Below are 21260 nucleotides of genomic sequence, written 5' to 3'. Positions count from 1 at the left end.
AATGTTAAAATATGCAAATGAGGCATTATCTAATTAAATGTGCACTAATTTGCATACATTTCTAGAACAAAAATCTGAACATTATATGAAGTCAGGTTCAAAATTCTCGTTTATTTTTTTTTAAATATATATATATATATATATATATATATATATATATATATTAGAGTCAAAGGTTTTTTTTTAAAATATATTTTGGATATCTCCGTTTCTCACTCCACAAATCAGAAAATACTGTCAACAGCCAAAAATAAATACATTTACATCATTTTTTTGGAATAAAATGTTGTATAAAATCTGGAAAATTATATATGAACAAACCTCTGTAAAAACATTCAGAATATAGATAAGAATAAAACTGTAAAGTTTGGCTACTCAACTGGAGATTTCTGGCTCAATGTAGGAGGAAAACGGCCTTTAAAGAGATATACTGTAATTGAAATCTACAGACGCAAATAGATAAAGAGCTCTAAAAGATACAGTTAAAAGTGTATTTTGGATGTTTTCTTTCCACTAGTCTGAAACTTTTGAGATTTTGGGGCTTTCTGACTTTTCATAACTTTATGCCCAAAATCTCAAAATTGACAGATGCATGAAAAAACACAGTTTTTGCCTGTAGTATCTCGCCTTAAAAAATAAATATGGTCCATTTTTGATTTCACGTTGACTTTATGTCTCCTGAGCTATAAAAGAGCAACCTCCAAGCAATGAAATAAACCTCTCAGTTACCTCAAGACATCCAGGTTTCTCTGTGTCTCCGGATCTGTTGGGAGCAGCTGCGGACGAAGCGGAAAGCCTCCTCTCCTCCCTGAAGCTCTGCTCCAGTAGTTTCTTATTCAAGATCCGTGCAGCGTTCTCCGCTAGCGTGTATCCCGGAGGAGCGGACAGGTCCTGTCTGATGCTAATCCCCTCTGGGGTTTTCTCGCCCTGCGCCTCTACGATGAGCTGAACAGGGCTTGGGGACCGGCCCCGAGAGTTCCTTAAAGGCCCCTGTGCAGCACAAACACCGGGAGATTTGGGATCTGATGGCCCTGCTTCAGTGGGACGAGAGCGGCTAGGGGACTTGTTGAACTTCTGCATGGTGTCGTAAGCGACGGGCGTGTGGTCGATGATGTTGAAGAGGCTGGAGAGGCCGTCGTTGATGGTGGTGTGAACGGGACTGTCTCTAGTCGTCGTGGAACGAGCCCAAGCGGATTCATTGTTGCCTTTTTGCTGCTGGGAAGTGGTTGTTGGAGTGGGAGCACGAGTCTGGCCGACAGGTTGCTCTGCTTTGCCGGCGTTTGAGGGTTTCCTTTGGAGCTTGGGTGAGCCGTATTTCGGAGAACAACACGGGCGTTCAAACTTAGCCTGTACGACTGGCGAGTACTGCATTTTCCTAAGGCTCCTAGACGGGGATGAGATGGGAGTAGAGCCTCCTTTGGGCGTTAGACACCGGTGAGGACTGCTTGTGATGGTGCGAAGAGCCTCCGTTTGCAGTCCCACGCTGATAGTCTGGGTGGTTTGCGTCCCCCGTGTGGTGAAACCATTCGTCTGGCACGCCATGTCCCGTAGCTGCCGTTCCGGAGGGCTGGATCCAGACGCAGATGATCGCATAGCAAATGCTTTTTCCTTCATGTCGTCACTCAGATTGCGAGACAGCTCCAGCTCTAATGATGAGGTAAATCCAACCGCAGGGCAAATCAATGGCCGTTCTTCAGGTCTAAGTCCTGCCTCCAAGTGACTCCTAATCTCACATGGCCACGTTCCTCCAAACACCTCTTCTGCACCTCCTACAACCTCCCCTGCCTTTACTTGAGTCACTTTGGAGAACATGTACTCCTGCTCGGAGGTGCTTGGAGCAGAGCGCTCCCCTCGAGCGGGACTGTGGAGGACATGCACCCCAAACTGGTCTCCCCCTTGGGTCGCCCTGAGCGGGAGCATTTGGCAGTACTCAGGGTTACTTATGGTGTTGGTGGTCAAGGTGGCGCTGGTGGTCAGGAACCAGGAGGCTGGCTGGAATGCTTCTGAAGTCGACTCGGCCCTTCGGGATTCGGCCCAGGCCTCCATTCCCGGGGAGGGCATTACTGGGCCAGGAATGGGGCAAGAGGCCAGGGAGCTGGTGGGCAGATCCCAACCCTTACTATTAAACTCCTCAATGTATTTGAGGTCATCCGGTGAAAGGGGAGGGGTCACGTCGTCCCGTATATGTTCGCCATGCTTGCTCTTATCTGGTAGGAAGGGGGAGCTGTCCATTAAACGCTGGAAGTCGCTCATGGAGCAAACTGACTTCGCCCTACGGAGGCAAAAACGGTTGAAAAGTTACAATGCTGTTACAGTATTAAACATCATACCTGACACTATTTTTGACTCGTCTGGCTTCTTGGATTATTTTTCACTCAGCTTAAAGCAATGCACTATGGGATTGATGCAATGCTCAAACAAAGTATCTTATTAAACAACGCAATTCGCTGGAATTGTCTTTGAGTCAGGAGGGGTAAATATCTATGTTTGCAGGGTTAACCCTAGTGTATGTTCCCCTAACCCTAACCCGGGGAACATAGGACCCTTTATCATGTTCATTATGTGGCATATAAATTTGGGAAACATGAGGATCCTGGAAACTGGGGAACACTGGATTCTGGGAACATGGGACAGAACAAAGGAATGACTCCATTAGGAGTAGGGGTTAAAAGGATCGTAGTTGATTTGTGATCTGTATTGACCAGGCCCCGCGGTTTGGCACGCGTGTGTTTCACAGATTAATTGCTAAGTTTCACCATCAACTCACTTGAATATGTACACACAAAATTATGCCAAAATACCAGTCTCAGGCAAGTATTATTGTAAACACGGTCGGGAACACATGTCTAAAGTGAACGAACGTAAACAGTTAAAATATGTATTGGATCCGTGCATTCGGTCTTAAAGTGACAGCAACCTATTAATGCATGCTGCTGTCTAAGTCATTAAAGTTAATTAAACAACAAAACACAGCTTTAACAAATGTTAATCTATATTTACTTTATATAATATTGCAATTTTACATTTAGGCCTACTTATTACATGTCTCTACCTGAATACACTACAGTTAGGCCTTACTTTATTTGTAATTTGGTTGTATTGTATATCTATCCTTGTAATTAGTTTATCTTATTTTTTACTGACTGTTCACTTGTCTTTAGTAATGTTTGAATGTTATCAGGCTAGTTTTCGCTGTGGTATCGAAGTACTTAAACTGTGATTTAAGGAATAAATGGAAAGCAAAGTTACATTTGCCACACATGCATCAAAAACTGCAATGTGATCCGAACTGTGGGTTTTGTGATCCGTTTAACCACTAATAAGGAGCATGTTGATGATACTATCTCGGTAGACAGCATGCCTGATTTAATGTGTCAGCCCCAAAGGAGGAGTATCATTATTAGAACAATACCAATGCACTGATGAAGTTATCTTTCTTTACTGCTGGGAAGTTTAATCTTCAGCCTCCTGAGATTAAACTGTTCCTTTCAATTTGTAATTCTCCGGAGAGGTTGCGGAAACAGCAACAACATCACAGTCTAAACATAGTTCAACACAGACACAGACTCAAACAAAGGCAAAGCGAGATCGATTTATCAGTACAGTTTCAAAGTGGGACGGTCGAGAAAAGACACTGAAGCTTATTTGCAGTAAACGAAACAACGTTGAGGAGACCTTTGAAAAGGACAATGATAAATGGACATTGGATCAATAACTCGACTCGTACATAAACACACACACACACACACTCTTGCACATCTATCTATATGAGGACATTCATTGACACAATGCAATCTCTAGCCGCTTACCCTAACCTTACCCATCACAGTGCCTACCCCAAACCCGAACCCTGACCCTAAACCGACCCTTAACCTCATTATAACCTTATCCCTAAAACCAAGTCTTGACCCTCAAACAGGCCTTTAAAGGCTCTCAGAAAGTGAGGACTGGCAAAATGTCTTCACTTTACTCTCTTGGTCCTCACTCCAATGGTCTAAAACTCAAACTGGTCCTCACAAAGATAGTCGTACAAGTACACACACATACACATACACACACACACATTTGTATTTATATATTCCTGAGACTTTGTATTCACACAGCGCATAAAATAAGCAAATTAGCAGTGTTTTCTAAGACCAGCATCACATTTACTATTCATACTTTGGGATTTGACCAAACCCATTACTCACCCTTAAAGGCACAATATGTACTATATCTATGTTATATCTTTTTTTTAGTTGTGTACTTATATTATTCCGACTGTTTCCAACAACTTTCAAACCAGGAGAAATTTGTAATTTAATTCGAGAAACGTCCCGTTTCTTTATTTCTGTTTTGTCGCCGCCAATGCCGTCATATCCGCGTTGTCCCTGGTTTCCGCTCGTGCTGCCATAGCAACCAGAGCCGTCTGATAGTAACCAAAGCGACTGACGCGGACAACTTTGTAGTTCGCAATGTCTATTTGCACGCTGTTGTTGTTTCGTTCAAACATTATGGACTATGGCAAGCAGACTTTGGATAAAAAAAGGAGAACTAAAACGAGAATTAATATCAGCGCGGTGTTTTCGAGATGCCGAGAGCTCCCATAGACAGTATATAAACGAGAGCTCCACGTCCGAGACTTCGACCGCTTCTACATGTACTTTATTAAACAGGTGAGCACATTTACATAAAACGAATCAATGTTTTATAGTTCAACAATGATAAAATGTTAGAATATGATCTGTATGTTATTCTAATGTTGATCTAGTTTACTGCTAGTCTCATACAGACAAACTAACACATACATTTCAACACATTCAAATGCAATTTAGTGTGATAGTGTAATGTTAGACCAAGTGAAACAGCGCTGCGTTACCTCACAAGTTTAATTTGTCTAATAAACTGACCTGTGAGTTGTAATTCTGCACTTGCGTGTAGTTCGGTATAATGAAATGTCCATATTCCTTTTATATCCGCGGGACTCGCGTCGCGTGTGGATCTGATAGCTGTCTCTTAGCAATCCCGAACTGCTTCATATCACAGTCATGATAAAAGCATCGATGTATTCAGTCATCCATAAACATTATTAGATCGGTCGGCTTGACGTTGATGACAAGATCCATAATTCTTAGCAAATGTTGCGTCATCAATCTACGCCTTTGTTATTGTAAATAGGTTAGCGACCCCTAGTGGCGAAAAATGCCATACTGTACGTTTAACCCCTACACTAGAGTAAACTTTGGCATCTAACTATTTGTACTATGGAGATGAATGACACCTCAAATAATCTGTGTTGTTGAGAAAAGGTGTGAGGATGTTACTAAGTGATCAGACTTCCAGAAGAGACTCAAGCCATGTCTAGAGGCCAGAAGATCAGGATATAATACAACTCTCAGCATTGAAATATAAGATTATTTAGTTCATTTATGTCAAGCTTTGCTATTGACTTCTATATTCCCAAGAGAAGAACAAAACTTTCCTCATTTAGCACACACACACACACACACACACACACACACACACACACACACACACACACACACACACACTTGCAAACAAAGAGTGTACCTGAGTAGGCTGCCGCCGCTCTGCTCTTCCTCAGGGTAAATGACAGAATCCCCACTCTCAGAAATCTCATTCAGTGCCTAAAACAACAACACAGTTAAAACATTAACAGAGCTTTTTATGAAATAATAATGGGGGGGGGGGGGGGGGGACTCTAAGAAATACTTCCAGGTTAGATCAGTATTCATCTTTAATGCTGTCAGCAAGGTTTTAAAAGGGGGTCTTATCAGTAAAATGAGTCCTCTGATCTTATGTTTAATTGATCTTTTGAATAAAAGACTTTACTAAATAAACTAAAACTTTAAGAACTCAGACTTTCTTTCTCATGTTGGTGTATTTCCTATTAAAACAGGATGCTGGAGTGAACTAAAAGCCACAAAACTTTAACTTGAGATTTTGTGGAGCACATTTGAGTGCAGTGTGTGTTGTGATGCAGTCACAATGTAATAATTCTTACTCATTTTACGTGCAAAGATGTTAGCCAATCATAATATAGGTAGTTCACATACAGTACAGAACTCTTTTACAGCAGCGAAAAAAACCTGTTCAAATAAAAGGGTCAGAAAGTGGATGGATAATGGTCACAAAAAACTATGCTGGGCAACGATTAATCACGATTAATCGCATCCAAATCACGATTAATCGCATCCAAAATAAAAGTTTGTGTTTACATAATATATGTGTGTGTGTACTGTGTATAATTATTTTGTATATATAAATACACACACATGCATGTATATATTTAAAAAAAGTGTTATGTATAAAATATTTACATATACATACAGTATATCATTTATGTATAAATACATATATACACAGTACACACACACATATATTATGTAAACAAACTTTTATTTTGGATGTGATTAATCATGATTTGGATGCGATTAATCGTGAAAAAAAGACTTGTTTTTGATGCAAAAAAACTTGACTGAGATTACAGGTGCACCTAAAATAAATAAAAAATGCATGCTATGAAATGTGCCTTATTGTGTAGTGTGAACTGATGTCTTGCTCCGTCTCTTACTTCGTTCAGATGGGAGAACCTCTTTTCGCTGTCCAGACGTGATGGAGGCGGCACCTCGGCCTCGCTCAATGGGTCCAGCGAGAGGGCGTCCAGAAACAGGCTCTCCGGGGGCCGGTGTCCCTCACAGGGTCTGGTCCTGCCGGCCGGAGTGGCCTCTGAGTCCGAGTGCGAGCGCATGTGTGCAGCGGTGCAGGGTGAGCGTGGAGATCTAGGAGCCTTACACGGGCTCTCCTGAGGGGAGAAGACATGCGCTGCACCTCCTTCTGCTGACTGAACTATATCTCTCTGCATCTGGGGTGGAGGAGAGGAGATATCGGCTCTGTGTTAAACCCTAGTGAGCTGTTTAGCAGGGGTTCACAAACTTTTTAGCCAGCTAATGTAAAATATATATATATTTTATTTTTAACATATTATTTTGATTATGTATAAATATATATACAGTATATACATGCAAATATTTCTTAAATATATACATGCATATGTGTGCATAATTATACACAATACACACACATATATAATGTTAACACAAACTTTTATTTTGGATGTAATTAATCGTTGCCCAGCACTAATATATATATATATATATATATATATATATATATAATTTGTATTTTTTTTATATGTAAATAAAGTGAGCCTAGCACACATTGCATTCCCAAAATGCATGTTAAACTTACTGCATGGTTAATGAGAAGCAGCATTTACTGTGAACCAAGGCACTTTGAGATGTTGAAAACACGCATACAACACAGTGCCGAATGTCACATTCAATTTAATTATTAGCCTTTCATCAACTCAAAAACCTCTTGCGTTATTCTTCACAAACCCCTATTTGGGAAACCCTGCTCCAAGGCACTGACCTAAATGAACCTGAGCGATTCTCACGGGAGTCTTCCAATATAGTTTCGCGTTATTATGTTGCTCAAATAAAATCACATACAAATATTATATTGAACTATTTAGTGTTACTTTCCAGCATTGAACGCATTCACATGTCTTGTCTACCCTTTTAAATACCGCTTTTAACGTATTGAAATGTATAAGTAAAACAAGTAGGAATTACACCACAGACCTTTTCCATCTTGTGGTGCATATCCCGTAAGCTGCGGTCCCATTCCTGCCTCTCTTTCTCGAAGCGCTCCAGAAGATCATTCCTCTCGCGGGTCCAGCGCTTTTCTCCATGCTGCAGTTTCCAGCGCAGCTCCAGTGCCGTGCTGTGACTGTCGGCCAGTAGACGGCGCTGTTCCTCCCGTTCCTGTTGAGCCGCGTCTGCAACACCTGCATCTTCATCTTCTTCATCTGCGCCTGCAGACTCACCTCTGACCTCCTGCAGCTGCATGCACAACAGCAGAGACATGAAGAAGAGCATTAATGCTTGCATAGGGTGTGTTTGGAATAGAATACTTCTCATTCTACTCTCTAAAAAACGCTGGGTTGTTTTAAAGGTGCTCTAAGCGATGTTGGGTGACGTAACTTCTTGTTGACGTTCGAAGTATTGTCAAACAAAACAGAGGCTAGCTCGACCCTCCCTCCTCCCCCTCCCTTCCGTGCTTCCTGAAACAGGCTTTTCCGATGTAAATTCGGGACTTCGCGCGTTCCTTCTCCTTCTCCCTCTTCTTTGCTATTTGTTCATCGGAACGTCGCCTTTTTGTATGTCGGCCATAGCAATATTCAAGAGAATATAATTTGAACGTTTGTTGTTGTCGTTGTCTAGGACATCTTTCCTCTAGCTAACTTCTCTCTTCATGCTTCTCTCTCCTCCACTCCCCCCTTCATGTGCACTAACCCCCCAACCCCCACCCCTAAATCATTCTTGTTGGTTATTGGCTGGAACACTGTTTGTTATGATTCGTGGTCCAGGCTGGGCCAGTTTGTTTTTGTTGCTGTTTGTGGCTGGACTGTCTACAGAGACCTCGTTTTTTACAGTGTGTTCAGGGGACAGGCAGCTAGCAGATAGTGAGGAGATGTTTGCTGTATGTGACAAAAAATGTTTCAGCCTAAAAAACGCGTGACATTAGTTAGAGCACCTTCAACCCAATTTTGGGTCAAATATGGACAAACCCAAACATTGGGTTAAAAATGTAATTTAAAAATTTAACCCAACGGCTGGGTTTGTCCATATTTGACCCAAAGTTGAGTTGAAACAACCCAGCATTTTTTAGAGTGTAGCTTTACAGAGCATGCACAAATTGTATGCACAGAATGACGCGCTGCCAAAATGTGCAGTATACATCCAAAAGCCACTGTGTGGAACACTGTATCCTGCAATGCACTAGACTTGTACAGTGTGACAAATTAACCGTAATTAGTCATGTTTTGTAACATATAGCCTACTTCTTGACTCATTATTTATTCAGATTGCCAGCAATTTATGCAAAAAAATGGACTAAAAATGCTAAATAACCAGATTTATTTACAATATGATAATAGGATACCACTTGCTGAATTAAACATGAAACATATTGACATCATATGACAACAATCGAACAAAAAGTATATAGTGGATACCGCACGGTATGGGGTAAGAGTTCAATTCTGAACAGCCTTAAAAAAACACAATCATGCACAGACTAGCCTATATATTTAGCTATTAAGCTAAGTAGAGTCATGTTTAAGTTTGCCAGATTGCCTTTATGATTAATGTAAAGTCCAAATACACCTCCCTCACGTCTAGCCAGATGTTCCTCAATCTATCCGCTGTCTGAATGAGCAGGGCTTCTCTGACATCTGCTTCCTTTTAATAGGCCATGAGTGTGTTTGACGGCCGAAGTGCACTAAATATAGCTGGCTATTTCAAGACGCTCCCTAACCTCCACGACACCGAAACAGCCACTGCAAGCAAGTCACCGTAAGCTGAAAGCAACGCATGGCACTGCAGATGCTTGACGTCTAAGCATAAGATTTATGTCTGGTTAAGATATCAAGACATTAAGTTTTATGACAAGTTTTTCAAATTTGACCTTTCAGAAAAGTCATCTAAGACTTTGATCAAATTGATTAATGGCTGAAAAATGCTCAATACTCTACAGTTGAAAAGTTTTGGATTGGTAAGATTTTGTTGTAATGTTTTTGAAAGAAGACTCTTGCATTTATTTGATCAAAAATACAGTAAAACAGTAATATTGTGAAATAGAACAATTTAAAAGAACTGTTTTTCTATTTGAATCTATTTTATTAAAATATATATTAAAATGTATTCTTGTAATTTATTGAAGATGCAAAGCTGAATTTTCAGCATCATTACTGTATATATACACAATTTTAAATATGCAATATATATATATATATATATATATATATATATATAATTATTAATTATTATGAATTATAAATGTATATATATTACGATGCAGAATTGATAGAAAATTTGGATCTAATTAAAAATGAACTATTTCCCATAACATTTGAGTATATTTATTTGCTTAGCATTGTATTATCAGACTGTTGACTGCGTGAGTGACTGTTAATGGAGTTGATGCAGAGTGTTAGAGGAAGACAAAGCCTTCTGAGGTTTCATGCCTGAGGCCTGATCATGCAGGTGTGCTGTACAGTCGTTCACAGGTGATTCTGCTGTGATGTAAGTGTTGTTCCTGCACCTTCATGACGTGACTCCTCATCTCAGCGCGCTGGATCTCCCACGCTGCTCTCTCATTGGCCAGTGTCTGCTGCATCTGCCAGCGCCGCTGCGCCTCCTCCCGAAGCTCCGCCCTGAACTCCTCCAGGAGAGAGCGAAGAGCGTGTAGCACACGGAGACTCTCCCCTGCCTGGAGATAGACACAGATACACACAGAGGACTGTAATGATGCTGTTTGAGCTTGAAAAAGATCTGCAAAGTTACAGAGTCTCTCCAGCGGGAGTTATTCTCTATATCAATGTCAGTGTTTCTGAACTCCCTGAAACACCTCCATTGTAGTCTTGAGTTTTCTTTCGGGAACGAACACGTCGCAATATTCCTCATTTAAATAATTCAAACGCAGAATAAAGGGGCGGGGCCTGGTTGAGTTAGTTAGTGGTGTATTGAAACTTGCGGTTATGGTAAGAGGCGTGTCATTTCCGATTGACCAATTACAACACACTGATCCAGCCGACCAATCAGCGCACAGTGTGCTTTTCAGAAGGAGGGGCTTCATAGAGACAGGAACTAAACAGTAGTAGTGGGAAGTTTGGATAGTTTTACTGACTCTTTGAATCTCGTTCACCAAAATGAACAAATCTTTTTTTCGAGTCATTTCATTCATTTCAGCAGAATGTATTTAAAATGTTACATGTTAGCCAAATTCCCCAAACACTTCAAATGTTGATCGCATTTAGAATAAGAAAAAAATTGCAATACAAGGAAAAGGCCAAATTATGAGAAACAAAAACTATTAATTAATTTATCTTGGTCTTCAGGCAATGCAGTGTGTTAGTTTACCTCACCTCCCGATCTGAGCCGTTCGTTCATCCCGTGATCCTCATAAACTGAGCTATGCTGTCGGTAGGACCGGATACAGAACTGATTAGTTCACGCTTTGAGTCTATGGACTTCGGGTTCGAGTCATTCGTTCATCACATGACATCCTCACAAACTAAGCTATGCTATCGGTACCGGATACAGAACTGATTAGTTCATCTTTTGAGTCTTCAGGTTCGGGTCCGAGTCTTTCGTTCTTCCTGTCAGTCCCATAGAGGCTATGCTGTCGGTACCGGATACAGAACTGATTAGTTCATCTTTTGAGTCTTCGGGTTAAAATCGTTCGTTCATCACATGACAAAAGAACGAAAGACTCAGAAGAATCAGATCCGAAGACTCGAGAGGTGAACTAATCATTTCTCTTTCCGGTACCGACAGCATAGCCTCTATGGGACTGACGGGAAGAACGAAAGACTCAGACCCGAACCCGAAGACTCGAGAGATGAACTAATCATGTCTGTTTCCAGTACAGAACCCATAGGATGTTGCGCATGCGTGGTCAACACAAACTGAACGAATCACTCTCTGAGACAACTCGGTAGTCCCGAGTCATATTAAAGATTCGTTCAAAATGAACGAATCACTCTCTGAGACAACTCAGTAGTCCTGAGTCATATTAAAGATTCGTTCAAAATGAATGAATCGTTCATGACCGACCCATCACTCCTAAACAGAGCGTTACTGACAGACTGGGAAGAGAGGAGCTGCAACAATGTACAATATGTGAAAAATAATGTGATTTATGAACATTCAAAGATGAAAACCTGTTCTAGTAGAGCCCGAAAACTGAATCAAGACTTTGTAAAAGTCATAATATGGCCGCTTTAAAATGCTTTCTAGGGAAAATAAGTGAGATTTTACGAAGGTCTCATTTGTGATTTTTCTTTTCAGCATGTGAAGGGTAGTTAAATGCAATTTCCAATAAAGAATTCAGTAGTTGTGTGTTTGTATTATTAATTAAGTAGATGTGGGAGAAAGTTAATCATGATACAATAAAGCCAGCAGCACCGCTCCTCAGCGGCTTTAATTAAAGGAACACTTCTGTCATTATTTATTCACCCTCATGTCAGTTCAAATGCATCTTCCTTAAACGGAGAGTTAGTCAAGTCACCTTCATTTATATAGCGCTTTTTACAATACAGACTGTTTCAAAGCAGCTTTACAGAGATAACAGGAAAATAATGCAACAATGTTTGTTTCTGCTGTACAGCAGATCTAGAAGAAAATAGCGTCATAGTCCAGCTTAAGTAAGTTCAGTGATGGTTCATTTTTGTTGTAAAAAAGTTATTAATTTAGTTCATTTATATATATATATATAGCCGCTCTGGAGAAAACAATGATGTCCAGCTCAGTTCAGTTCTCATATAATGGAGTCAATGCAGGCAGATCAATAATATTGTTGAATATTAAATGTCCCCAAATAAGCAAGCCAAAAGCCAAAGGCGACAAAGGTTAGTGTTAAAAGTTAGTGTAAATGAAACCTGTGAGCTGAGACACATTAATATCAAATCTCTCTTAAGTATGAAGTGTGCAAAACAGAAATGCAAAACAAACCAATTTTCATAAACAATATTAACACCATTGATTGAAATAATGTTATAATTCAGCTCCATCCAAACACACTGCATTTGAAATTAGTCAAGCCAGTGGTGCAGAAATAACACACTTTATTTGGTAATGTCATAAGAGTGAGAGTTCGATAAACCGATATCGTATTAAGGGACATGTCTGTGCTCGTTAGTTTGTATGTAAGCTTGGTCAGCACAGCATCAATGGAGCCAATTGCATTTCCGTCAAAAGTGTGTGTTCAGCAGAAATGGAAATTCATTTAAAACCATGTGCACGCTGAGAAATACATAAGCAAAATGATATCTAGGGAAAAAGCCACATATACGTCTAAACAAGACGATGTGACCGCTTTTAATGATTTGTTAAACTGAAGTGGTTTACAAACTCCTGCACTTACAGAGGTTAAATAATAGACTAGAGCCGAGAGAACGTTAAACCGCTGCTACTGAAACATTAACACCGCTTTAATATTTACTCCTGAAAACAAAGGAGAGAGATTTTAAGGTCACTACACACATCTCTTCTTTTTTTTTTCTATAGGTTGTTCAATAAATAAAGGGAAGAATATGATTAGCAACATTCAGTGTTCAGCAGAAGAAAGAAATTCATACAGGTTTGGAACAACTTGAGGTTGAGTAACTAATAACAGAATTTTAATTTTTGAGTGAACTATCCCTTTAAGATGAATCCCTTGTATTATTTTTCCACATATTTGACCTGTTTCTGGTGCTGGAATCTCTCTGGAGACAGCAGGAGAGGGCCGGGCTCTGTGAGGTCACTTCCTGTGATTTGGCCACACACTTTGTCTTCCCTTCCCATCTCTCCATCATCCTGGTCGATCATAACGGCCAGTTCTGGAATGTTCTCCAATCGTTCGTACTGAAGAAACAAGTAAGAGAGAAACCACAGAAAATGTTTACAGTTAAAGTTTAATCAAAAATAAATAATAAATAAAATAAAAACGAAATAAAATCAAATGTTTTTTTCATAAAAAACCTACAACTTTTATTATATATTATTTTATATTTAAATTTTACATTTTATTATTTTATTATTTATATTTAATTTTGTTTTTTAATTTAATTATATTTTTTAAATTATTTATTTTATATAATATATATATATATATATATATATATATATATATATATATATATATATATATATATATATATATATATATATATTTTATATATATATTTTTTTTAATTTTTTTTTGGTATGGTATGGTATGGTAAATCCTGACCTGACAGATGACCAGGACATTTCTTGATTTGCTGAGTCTATAAAAAACAACTATAAAAAAAGTCTATAAAATATCAATGCAATATTAAATGTATAAAGATGATTTTTTTTTAATGTTTATATTTATTCATTTACCAAATTAAGTGACTATTTTTTTTTTTGTGATTAGTACTGGATTATGCACGGATCATTATGCATAGTATTAATGTACTCATGCATTTGACTTACATTGCATTCAAGGTATACATATTACTAGGTAATGCATTGCCCAAACTTTTAAATGGTAGTGTAAATATATAATAAAAAAACAACAAGTTTTTAAACATAAAATTAAACAATTGTTCGATAAATTATTTTTAATGCAAAACTGATAAAAAATGTAATTTTATTAAAATTAACTATTTCACACAATATTTGTGTATTTAATTGCTTAGAAACATTCTAATATCAGATTCATGAGTGTGTGAGTGAATGTTAATAGAGTCGATGTGATGCAGTGTATTACAAATCATTCACTTCTGAGGTTTCATGTCAGTAAGGATGTGCCATCTCTATTGTTTGAGCTACAGGAACCATGATATATTGACAATGCTGTAAAAAAAAAAAAAATCCAGTCCAATATTTCAGCAATGGAAATGTTTCTGAGCTTCATTGTTATCATTTGTTTACAGCAGCTGATGTAGATATGACAGATGGACTGTGAAATGAAAAATCATACAACATGTGGTCACACTAATACTGAACTATTATGGTTTGTCAGACGACCTACTGCCACAAACGAGACAAAAAAAGAAGCAACATGTCTACAGGTACTCATCAAAAATGCAATCTTCACATCATGCATCTTTTGCATATCAGACAGTTAAAGGGGTGGTATAATGCCCTTTTCACAAGATGTAAAATAAGTCTCTGATATCCCCAGAGTGTGTATTGTGAAGTTTTAGCTCAAAATACCCCACAGATATTTTTATATAGCATGTTAAAGTTGTCACTTTTTTTAGGTTGAGCAAAAAAATGCACTGGTTTTGTGTCTGTCCCTTTAAATGCAAATGAGCTGCTGCTCCCGGCACAGGGGGCGGAGCTTCAAGGGCTTGTGTTCTTTTACCTCACACACACATGCACTGAAAATGTCAAAAACTTTTAGCCTTTTATGTTCAAACTGGAGTCAGAAAGATGGAGAGACTCAAGAAGAAGTGACAACATGTAGACAACATTTCTGAATGGTTAGTTGATGAATTTATGTAGCTTATGTGTAGTTATCTTCTAGTCATTGATTAGCATATTCTGTCTTGATAATCTATAAATCGTGTTCAGGGGGCGGGGTTTATGCAAACTCTAGGGTTGGTGATGTCACTAACCCGGGAGGAATGTGTGTAGTCTCTACCAGCCGTTTGTTGTAGTCCTTAAAAAGCAATTTCTGTAAAAGCAAATATCTTCCTTTGCTTTGAACTTTGAGCGTTGTAACTTTGCAGATGTTGTTTATGCTCAAACAGCAACATTACACACTAGCTACAGTTAGAAAAGTGAAATCATAATCAACTACCCCTTTAATTAAATCTGAGCTCAGTCAATTCAGGGTCAAGTAGAGTAGTTATTCTGGATCACCTCAGCATGTGCACCTTCATCCACACCGTCTGTCCTGCGACCGAGCCTCCAGTGCATGAGGATCCAGCGCAGCTTCATGTACACGATCACTATATTGTGGCGGAACAATCTCACTTCCTGTTGCAGCTGGACTCTTTCCTGCGGCCATGTTGGCTCATGGGACTGAAGTCCCTGCAGCTCGAGTCCTCGCCGTGCCTCTGCGCGCCTCCTCTCCTCCTCCTTCGCAAGAAAAAACATTCAGAATAGACAAGAGTGATATTATGTAAATATTATGATTATTATTATCCTACTGGCTGGAGTCTCTCGCCTCTGGACAAAAGAGCCTCTGATGAGCTAAATGATAATTTTTGCGTCATTGAGGTTTTTTTCCAGACACACAATACAGAAATCTCTCGTCTCAGGGGGACATGAGGGAGGGAAGCACGGTCACTCCAAAATACTACCGGGTTTATACTGATACAAAGCTTAACGCTAATTGGTGAAGTATCACTTTAACTAGACATAAGATAGATGCATGCTTGCATAGAGAGTAATGAGATAGCGAATGATCATGTGGGTGTTTTAAGGCAAGAAGAAAAGTGAATCCTCCTAGAAAAACCAGCTGGATCTACCTTTTATTTTGCAGTTTAGTATAGTATAGAAGTATAGTAGCTGGTCCAAGCTGGTTTATGTGGGAAACTAGTCAGACGACCAGCAATAAAGCAGCCAATTACAAGTTTAACCACCTAAACCCTATAAAGCATACTGTCTCATATTTGATACACACGTTTCTAAGGCCTCTTAATGATCATCATGTTTAATCGTTGTGAAAAACCTGTTGCACACAATCTACTACATGCCGCCTGTTGTCTGATTGATAGTTTAGACTTTTATAGCAAGTAAAAGCCTTTTAGTATGATTGTAAAAGCGTCCACCTTCATCTGCACTGATTTTACTGATTAGGAATAACTTTTATATTGTTAATAATATGTCAAGATGAACACTTACTGGACTGAAGCAAGTGTACTTGATTATCCATACATATTTTTTTTAGAAAAATCATGTTCAAATGTGAGTCTCAAATATCAGATCATCAGGCTTTTGAGGAAGGTTTATTTGTTCATATCTCAATCATCATTGTATTTCATCACATTATATATTTTAAAACTACAGAGCTTTGATCATAAAACTATGCATTTAAATATAAGATTATTTATGCCTGGTTCAGATTACACGATTTTAGCCCGATTTTGGCACGATCCGTTTGATGTAGGGTGTCGTGGGGATTCGTAAACGACAACAGGCGTGGGGACGCAAGATTCGATCGTTTCATCACGTATAGTGTGTCATAGTGGACGACAACCAACATGTCATGTCTGCGATGCTTCACGACATCATGATAATAAAACTAGCATGTTTAATTTTTTTTCGGTCCTCCACGACAAGAGTGAGTGAGTGTGTGTGTGCACGAGTGAGTGAGTGAGAGTGAGTGAGCGAGTGTATGTGTGTGTGTGTGCGCGAGTGAGTGAGTGAGTGAGCGAGCGCGTGTGTCTGTGTGTGTTTGTTTGAGTGCGTGTATGTGAGTGAGTGCCTGTGAATGTGTGTGTGTGTATGTGAGACGGCACGCGATGACTGGTCGGAAAGCAACGTGTAGTCTGACATGTTTCTTGTCCACGACAAGATTTAAGGAGTCAAAATCGTGTAATATGACACAGTGACTATCGTGAACAGACAAAAAAATTGTGTAATCTGAACCAGGCATTAGACATATTGGCAGATATAGAGTGACGACTGATAATTATATGCATTTTATGGCAGTAGTCTGATATACTGTTATTAAGATCTCATTCATTTACATACAAGCAAAACATTTTTGCTCGGTTTGGGCCTTGGATTATGAGCTCCATATTTGCACTATATCATCCAATATGAGACAAAAAAAGCCTCATGCATAAAAAAAACACAAAAAAAACAATATGCAAACTTATTTTTAGATACAAAAAAAAAAAAAAAAAAAAGTTGTCTAAATTTTCAATAACCTTGCATTTAAAAAAGAAAATCGATTTTTTTATCACTTATTCCATATGTCAGGCTTGACAGGGTTAAGCTGGTATGATGTAGTGGTTAGTATATAGTCTATCTCTCCATAATAAACTACTGTTGTCAAATCTGATTTATATGTGAGGAGCCTTTGAATCGATCACTCGCCGCTCTGATCCTCTTTCTCATAGTGAACCGCACGTACCTGAGGGATGGATAAAGTGAAGCTGTCTCTCTCCTCCGGTCCAGCTCTCATCCTCCTGTCATGGTCCAGGCGCAGCTGAATCTCTCTGGTAGAAATTCCCGTCTCAGGCAGAGCCGGCTCACGAAACTGGAGCCCAGCAGAACACACAACACCAGTCTCATAATCCCAGCACTTTCAAGAGAGACATCATCAAGTTCATGCAAACATAAACACATCCGTGACATGCATCAAGGCAGAGGTATTTCAGTATCTTCTCTTTCTAGATTTTATCAAATTGTTACTGTTGCATGGCTAGTTACGGAGGAAAATATGAAATTAGCTTTTATGTTTGTAGTATTGATAAATAAAAATATATTAGGACACTATTCTTATTGCAACGGTTTCCTTATAAACTCTCTGGTGTCAAATGCAAGAGAATTAATGTAGAGGCTCATAATGAATTCAGATTAATTTCTACAGTAAAGAAATACTAAATCTGTGTTTTGTGTGCTGCTGTTTGTTAGTTTCTAACAAATGTCTAAAAGGGATCATGACATGAGAAATCTAATTTTGACATGTAAGAGGTATTTTTTTACTATTAAAACATCCTGCAAATTCAACAGCTGAAAACGTCCTCCTCATTATGAACAAAGCATTTATTTATTCAAACTCCAAAAACAGCTCGTTTTGATTTTGAGGATCCGTGACATCACATGGGTGAACACATTTGCATAGGTCTTCACGGCAACCCGTCAAAATAAAAGTTCGGTTTAACTTGAAGAATTTGACAGAAATAATTATATTAGGCTACTGTACAGAAGATTTAGCTACGTCTCCATGTATTACAAATACTACTACTACTAATAATAATGTGTGCATTAAAAGGTTTTATAAGCAATATTTACATTTAAACAGCATGTAGCCTTCAATGCTTATTATTTACTTATGATTACTGTCATACATAACAAAGTCATTGAATTGAAATTAATATTTTTTTCAAATAGTAAAATAAAATAGAAAAATAGTTCCAACAGATTTTGCTGTGGTACCAAAATTGGTACCGAGAACCGTAAAATTTTAATGGTATCGGTACCGACTACTGGAATTTTGGTATCGTGACATCCCTACTCCACACACACTTGAGTCTGCCGACAACAGGATAAATGAAGGCGTGAAGGAATGTCAAGTTTAAACAGCTCATTTGCGTCTCTATCCAGACATCAGAAGGATCCCAGCCTCGTGAACAAGTGGATGGTTTATTTTAATGGCGTTTTGGATCGCGTCGGAGGATTTTATGTTTGTTCGGAGCATTTTGTTTTTCGGAGCAACAGTGTAATTGAGAGTTCGCAAAGAAACTTTTGATGAAGCAGAAACTGGATTGAATCTGACAGCAGCTGCATCACAAACCGTGAGTAAACCATTTCATAATGCTTTGTCTGTAAATGACGGTTTTATATGGATAATATTTTCAAAACACTTACTCACGTGCAATAGCGAGTCGGTGTTGATACTGCTTCCTATGCAATGACGTTTAATCATAACACTGGACGTTTATTGACAAGTCTTAAAGGAGCCGCTGCATAAAAATGGATAATTTTAGACAGAGGCTCAGAAAGAAGGTTGAAAATAATAGTTTTTTCTGCATATATATATATATATATATATACTACCGTTCAAAAGTTTGAGATCAGTAAGATTTTTTAATGTTTTTAAAAGAAGTATCTTCTGCTCACCAAGGCTACATTTATTTGATACAAAACAATAAAAAAAAAACAGTAATATTGTGAAATATTATGACAATTTAAAATGACTGTTTTCTATTTTAATATATTTTAAACTGTAATTTATTCCTGTGATCAAAGCTGAATTTTCAGCATCATTACTCCAGTCTTCAGTGTCACATGATCCTTCAGAAATCACTCTAATCTGATGATTTGATGCTCAAGAAACATTCATTATTATTATCAATGTTGAAAACAGTTGTGTAAATTTTTTTTCCAAAATTCTTTGATGAATAGAAAGTCCAAAAGAACAGCATTTATTTAAAATAGAATATTTTCTAACATTATAAATGTCTTTACTGTAACTTTTGATCAGTTTAACTCATCCTCGATGAATAAAAGTATTGATTTATTTTATTTCTTTCCCCCAAAAATAAAAATAAAATTCTTACTGACCCCAAACTTTTGAACGGTAGCGTTTAATGTTACAAAAGCTTTAGATTTCAGATCAAAAGTTACAGTAAAGACATTTATAATGTTATAAAAGATTATATTTCAAATAAATGCTGTTCTTTTGAACTTTCTATTCATCATAGCATCATGAAATAAAAATGTAAATAACTGTTTTCAACATTGATAATAATCATAAATGTTTCTTGAGCATCAAATCATCATATTAGAATGATTTCTGAAGGATCATGTGACACTGAAGACTGGAGTAATGATGCTGAAAATTCAGCTTTGATCACAGGAATAAATTACAGTTTAAAATATATTAAAATAGAAAACAGTCATTTTAAATTGTCATAATATTTCACAATATTACTGTTTTTTTATTATTGTTTTTTTATCAAATAAATGCAGCCTTGGTGAGCAGAAGATACTTCTTTTAAAAACATTAAAAAATCTTACTGACCCCAAACTTTTGAACGGTAGTGTATATATATATATTTTTTTTCATATATTTTTTTTTTTTCATATTTTTTTTTAATTAACATTATAAATGAACCTCAAGGAACATATTAAGATAATTAAAAAAAAAAAAAAAAATCCATGTCATGACCCCTTTAATTGTAAGAGTGAAGATTCATATGCATAAATATAATGTAAAATAAGCATACGCTGTCACTGCATTAACGAGTAAGCGCATGGACACAGCAACACCAGGTCATAATTACTAGTGAGAAACGCCTTTGTTTTTGAGCTCTGAATTCTGAGGATGAGTCAGTGAAAATATCATGGCAGAAGATAACTGGTCTTGGACAGACTTAGCTGATTTTAGAGGAAAAGTGCTAAATTACACGTACTAGCTGAAAGCAAAATCAAGTTGCATAAACTAATGCACATCTTTTGTACTTTTAGTTTGTCTTAGTTTTTCCGCTTTGTGAGTAAATGCAAAAAGTGAGAAAATATCTAAAATTACCTGCGTCCATTTGTTCCAGTCAAAATGACTAAAAAACTATAAGACTTAACTTCAGGAGGACTTGAAGGCAGCATGATGCTGGTAAATGTGAAATGTTGCATATTCATATAGTGTATATTAAATACACGTTCTTTCACCTGTTTTGGTTAGCGTGTAGAGTTCACTTTGAGCAGCAGCACATAAACCGAAGCTTAGACAACCATATAGACATACAACAAATTAAATGCACATACATATTAACCGATGACATGATTAACACACATCCAGCTGTTGTTTTCATGTTACAAACAGTCACAAATTGAACAGACACATGTATGCGTGAGAGGATGGTGAGTGTCTTTTAAATAAACAGCAGTGGTTGCGAGTGGAGTGAGAAGAAACCAAAAGAATCACAATGGTGTGAATTAAATGATTCGAGTGAACGAACTGCTCTCGGCTGTCTAGAGTTTCATTGAGTTGCATCA

The 21260-nt window shown here is 37.9% G+C and overlaps 1 protein-coding gene across 3 annotated transcripts in view; it reads right to left on the bottom strand.

The window, feature by feature from the left end:
* Positions 1-21260, bottom strand: part of mtcl1 (microtubule crosslinking factor 1) — a 79677-nt gene that overhangs the window by 8449 nt on the left and 49968 nt on the right. For all 3 annotated transcript variants that reach the window (XM_084118753.1, XM_084118751.1, XM_084118752.1), the window contains 8 exons: positions 17674-17799; positions 15450-15668; positions 13317-13478; positions 10174-10341; positions 7650-7910; positions 6578-6868; positions 5554-5630; positions 730-2272 (listed from right to left, as the gene is read on the bottom strand). In XM_084118753.1, coding sequence (XP_083974879.1) covers positions 730-2272; positions 5554-5630; positions 6578-6868; positions 7650-7910; positions 10174-10341; positions 13317-13478; positions 15450-15668; positions 17674-17799 — 2847 coding nt within the window. The remainder of the gene's footprint in view (positions 1-729; positions 2273-5553; positions 5631-6577; positions 6869-7649; positions 7911-10173; positions 10342-13316; positions 13479-15449; positions 15669-17673; positions 17800-21260) is intronic.

Source organism: Abramis brama (assembly GCF_963993115.1).
Source record: "Abramis brama genome assembly, chromosome: 7".
Classification (NCBI taxonomy): Eukaryota; Metazoa; Chordata; class Actinopteri; order Cypriniformes; family Leuciscidae; genus Abramis; species Abramis brama.
Note: the sequence above shows the minus strand (reverse complement) of the source record. Positions and strands in the feature narration are given on the sequence as shown.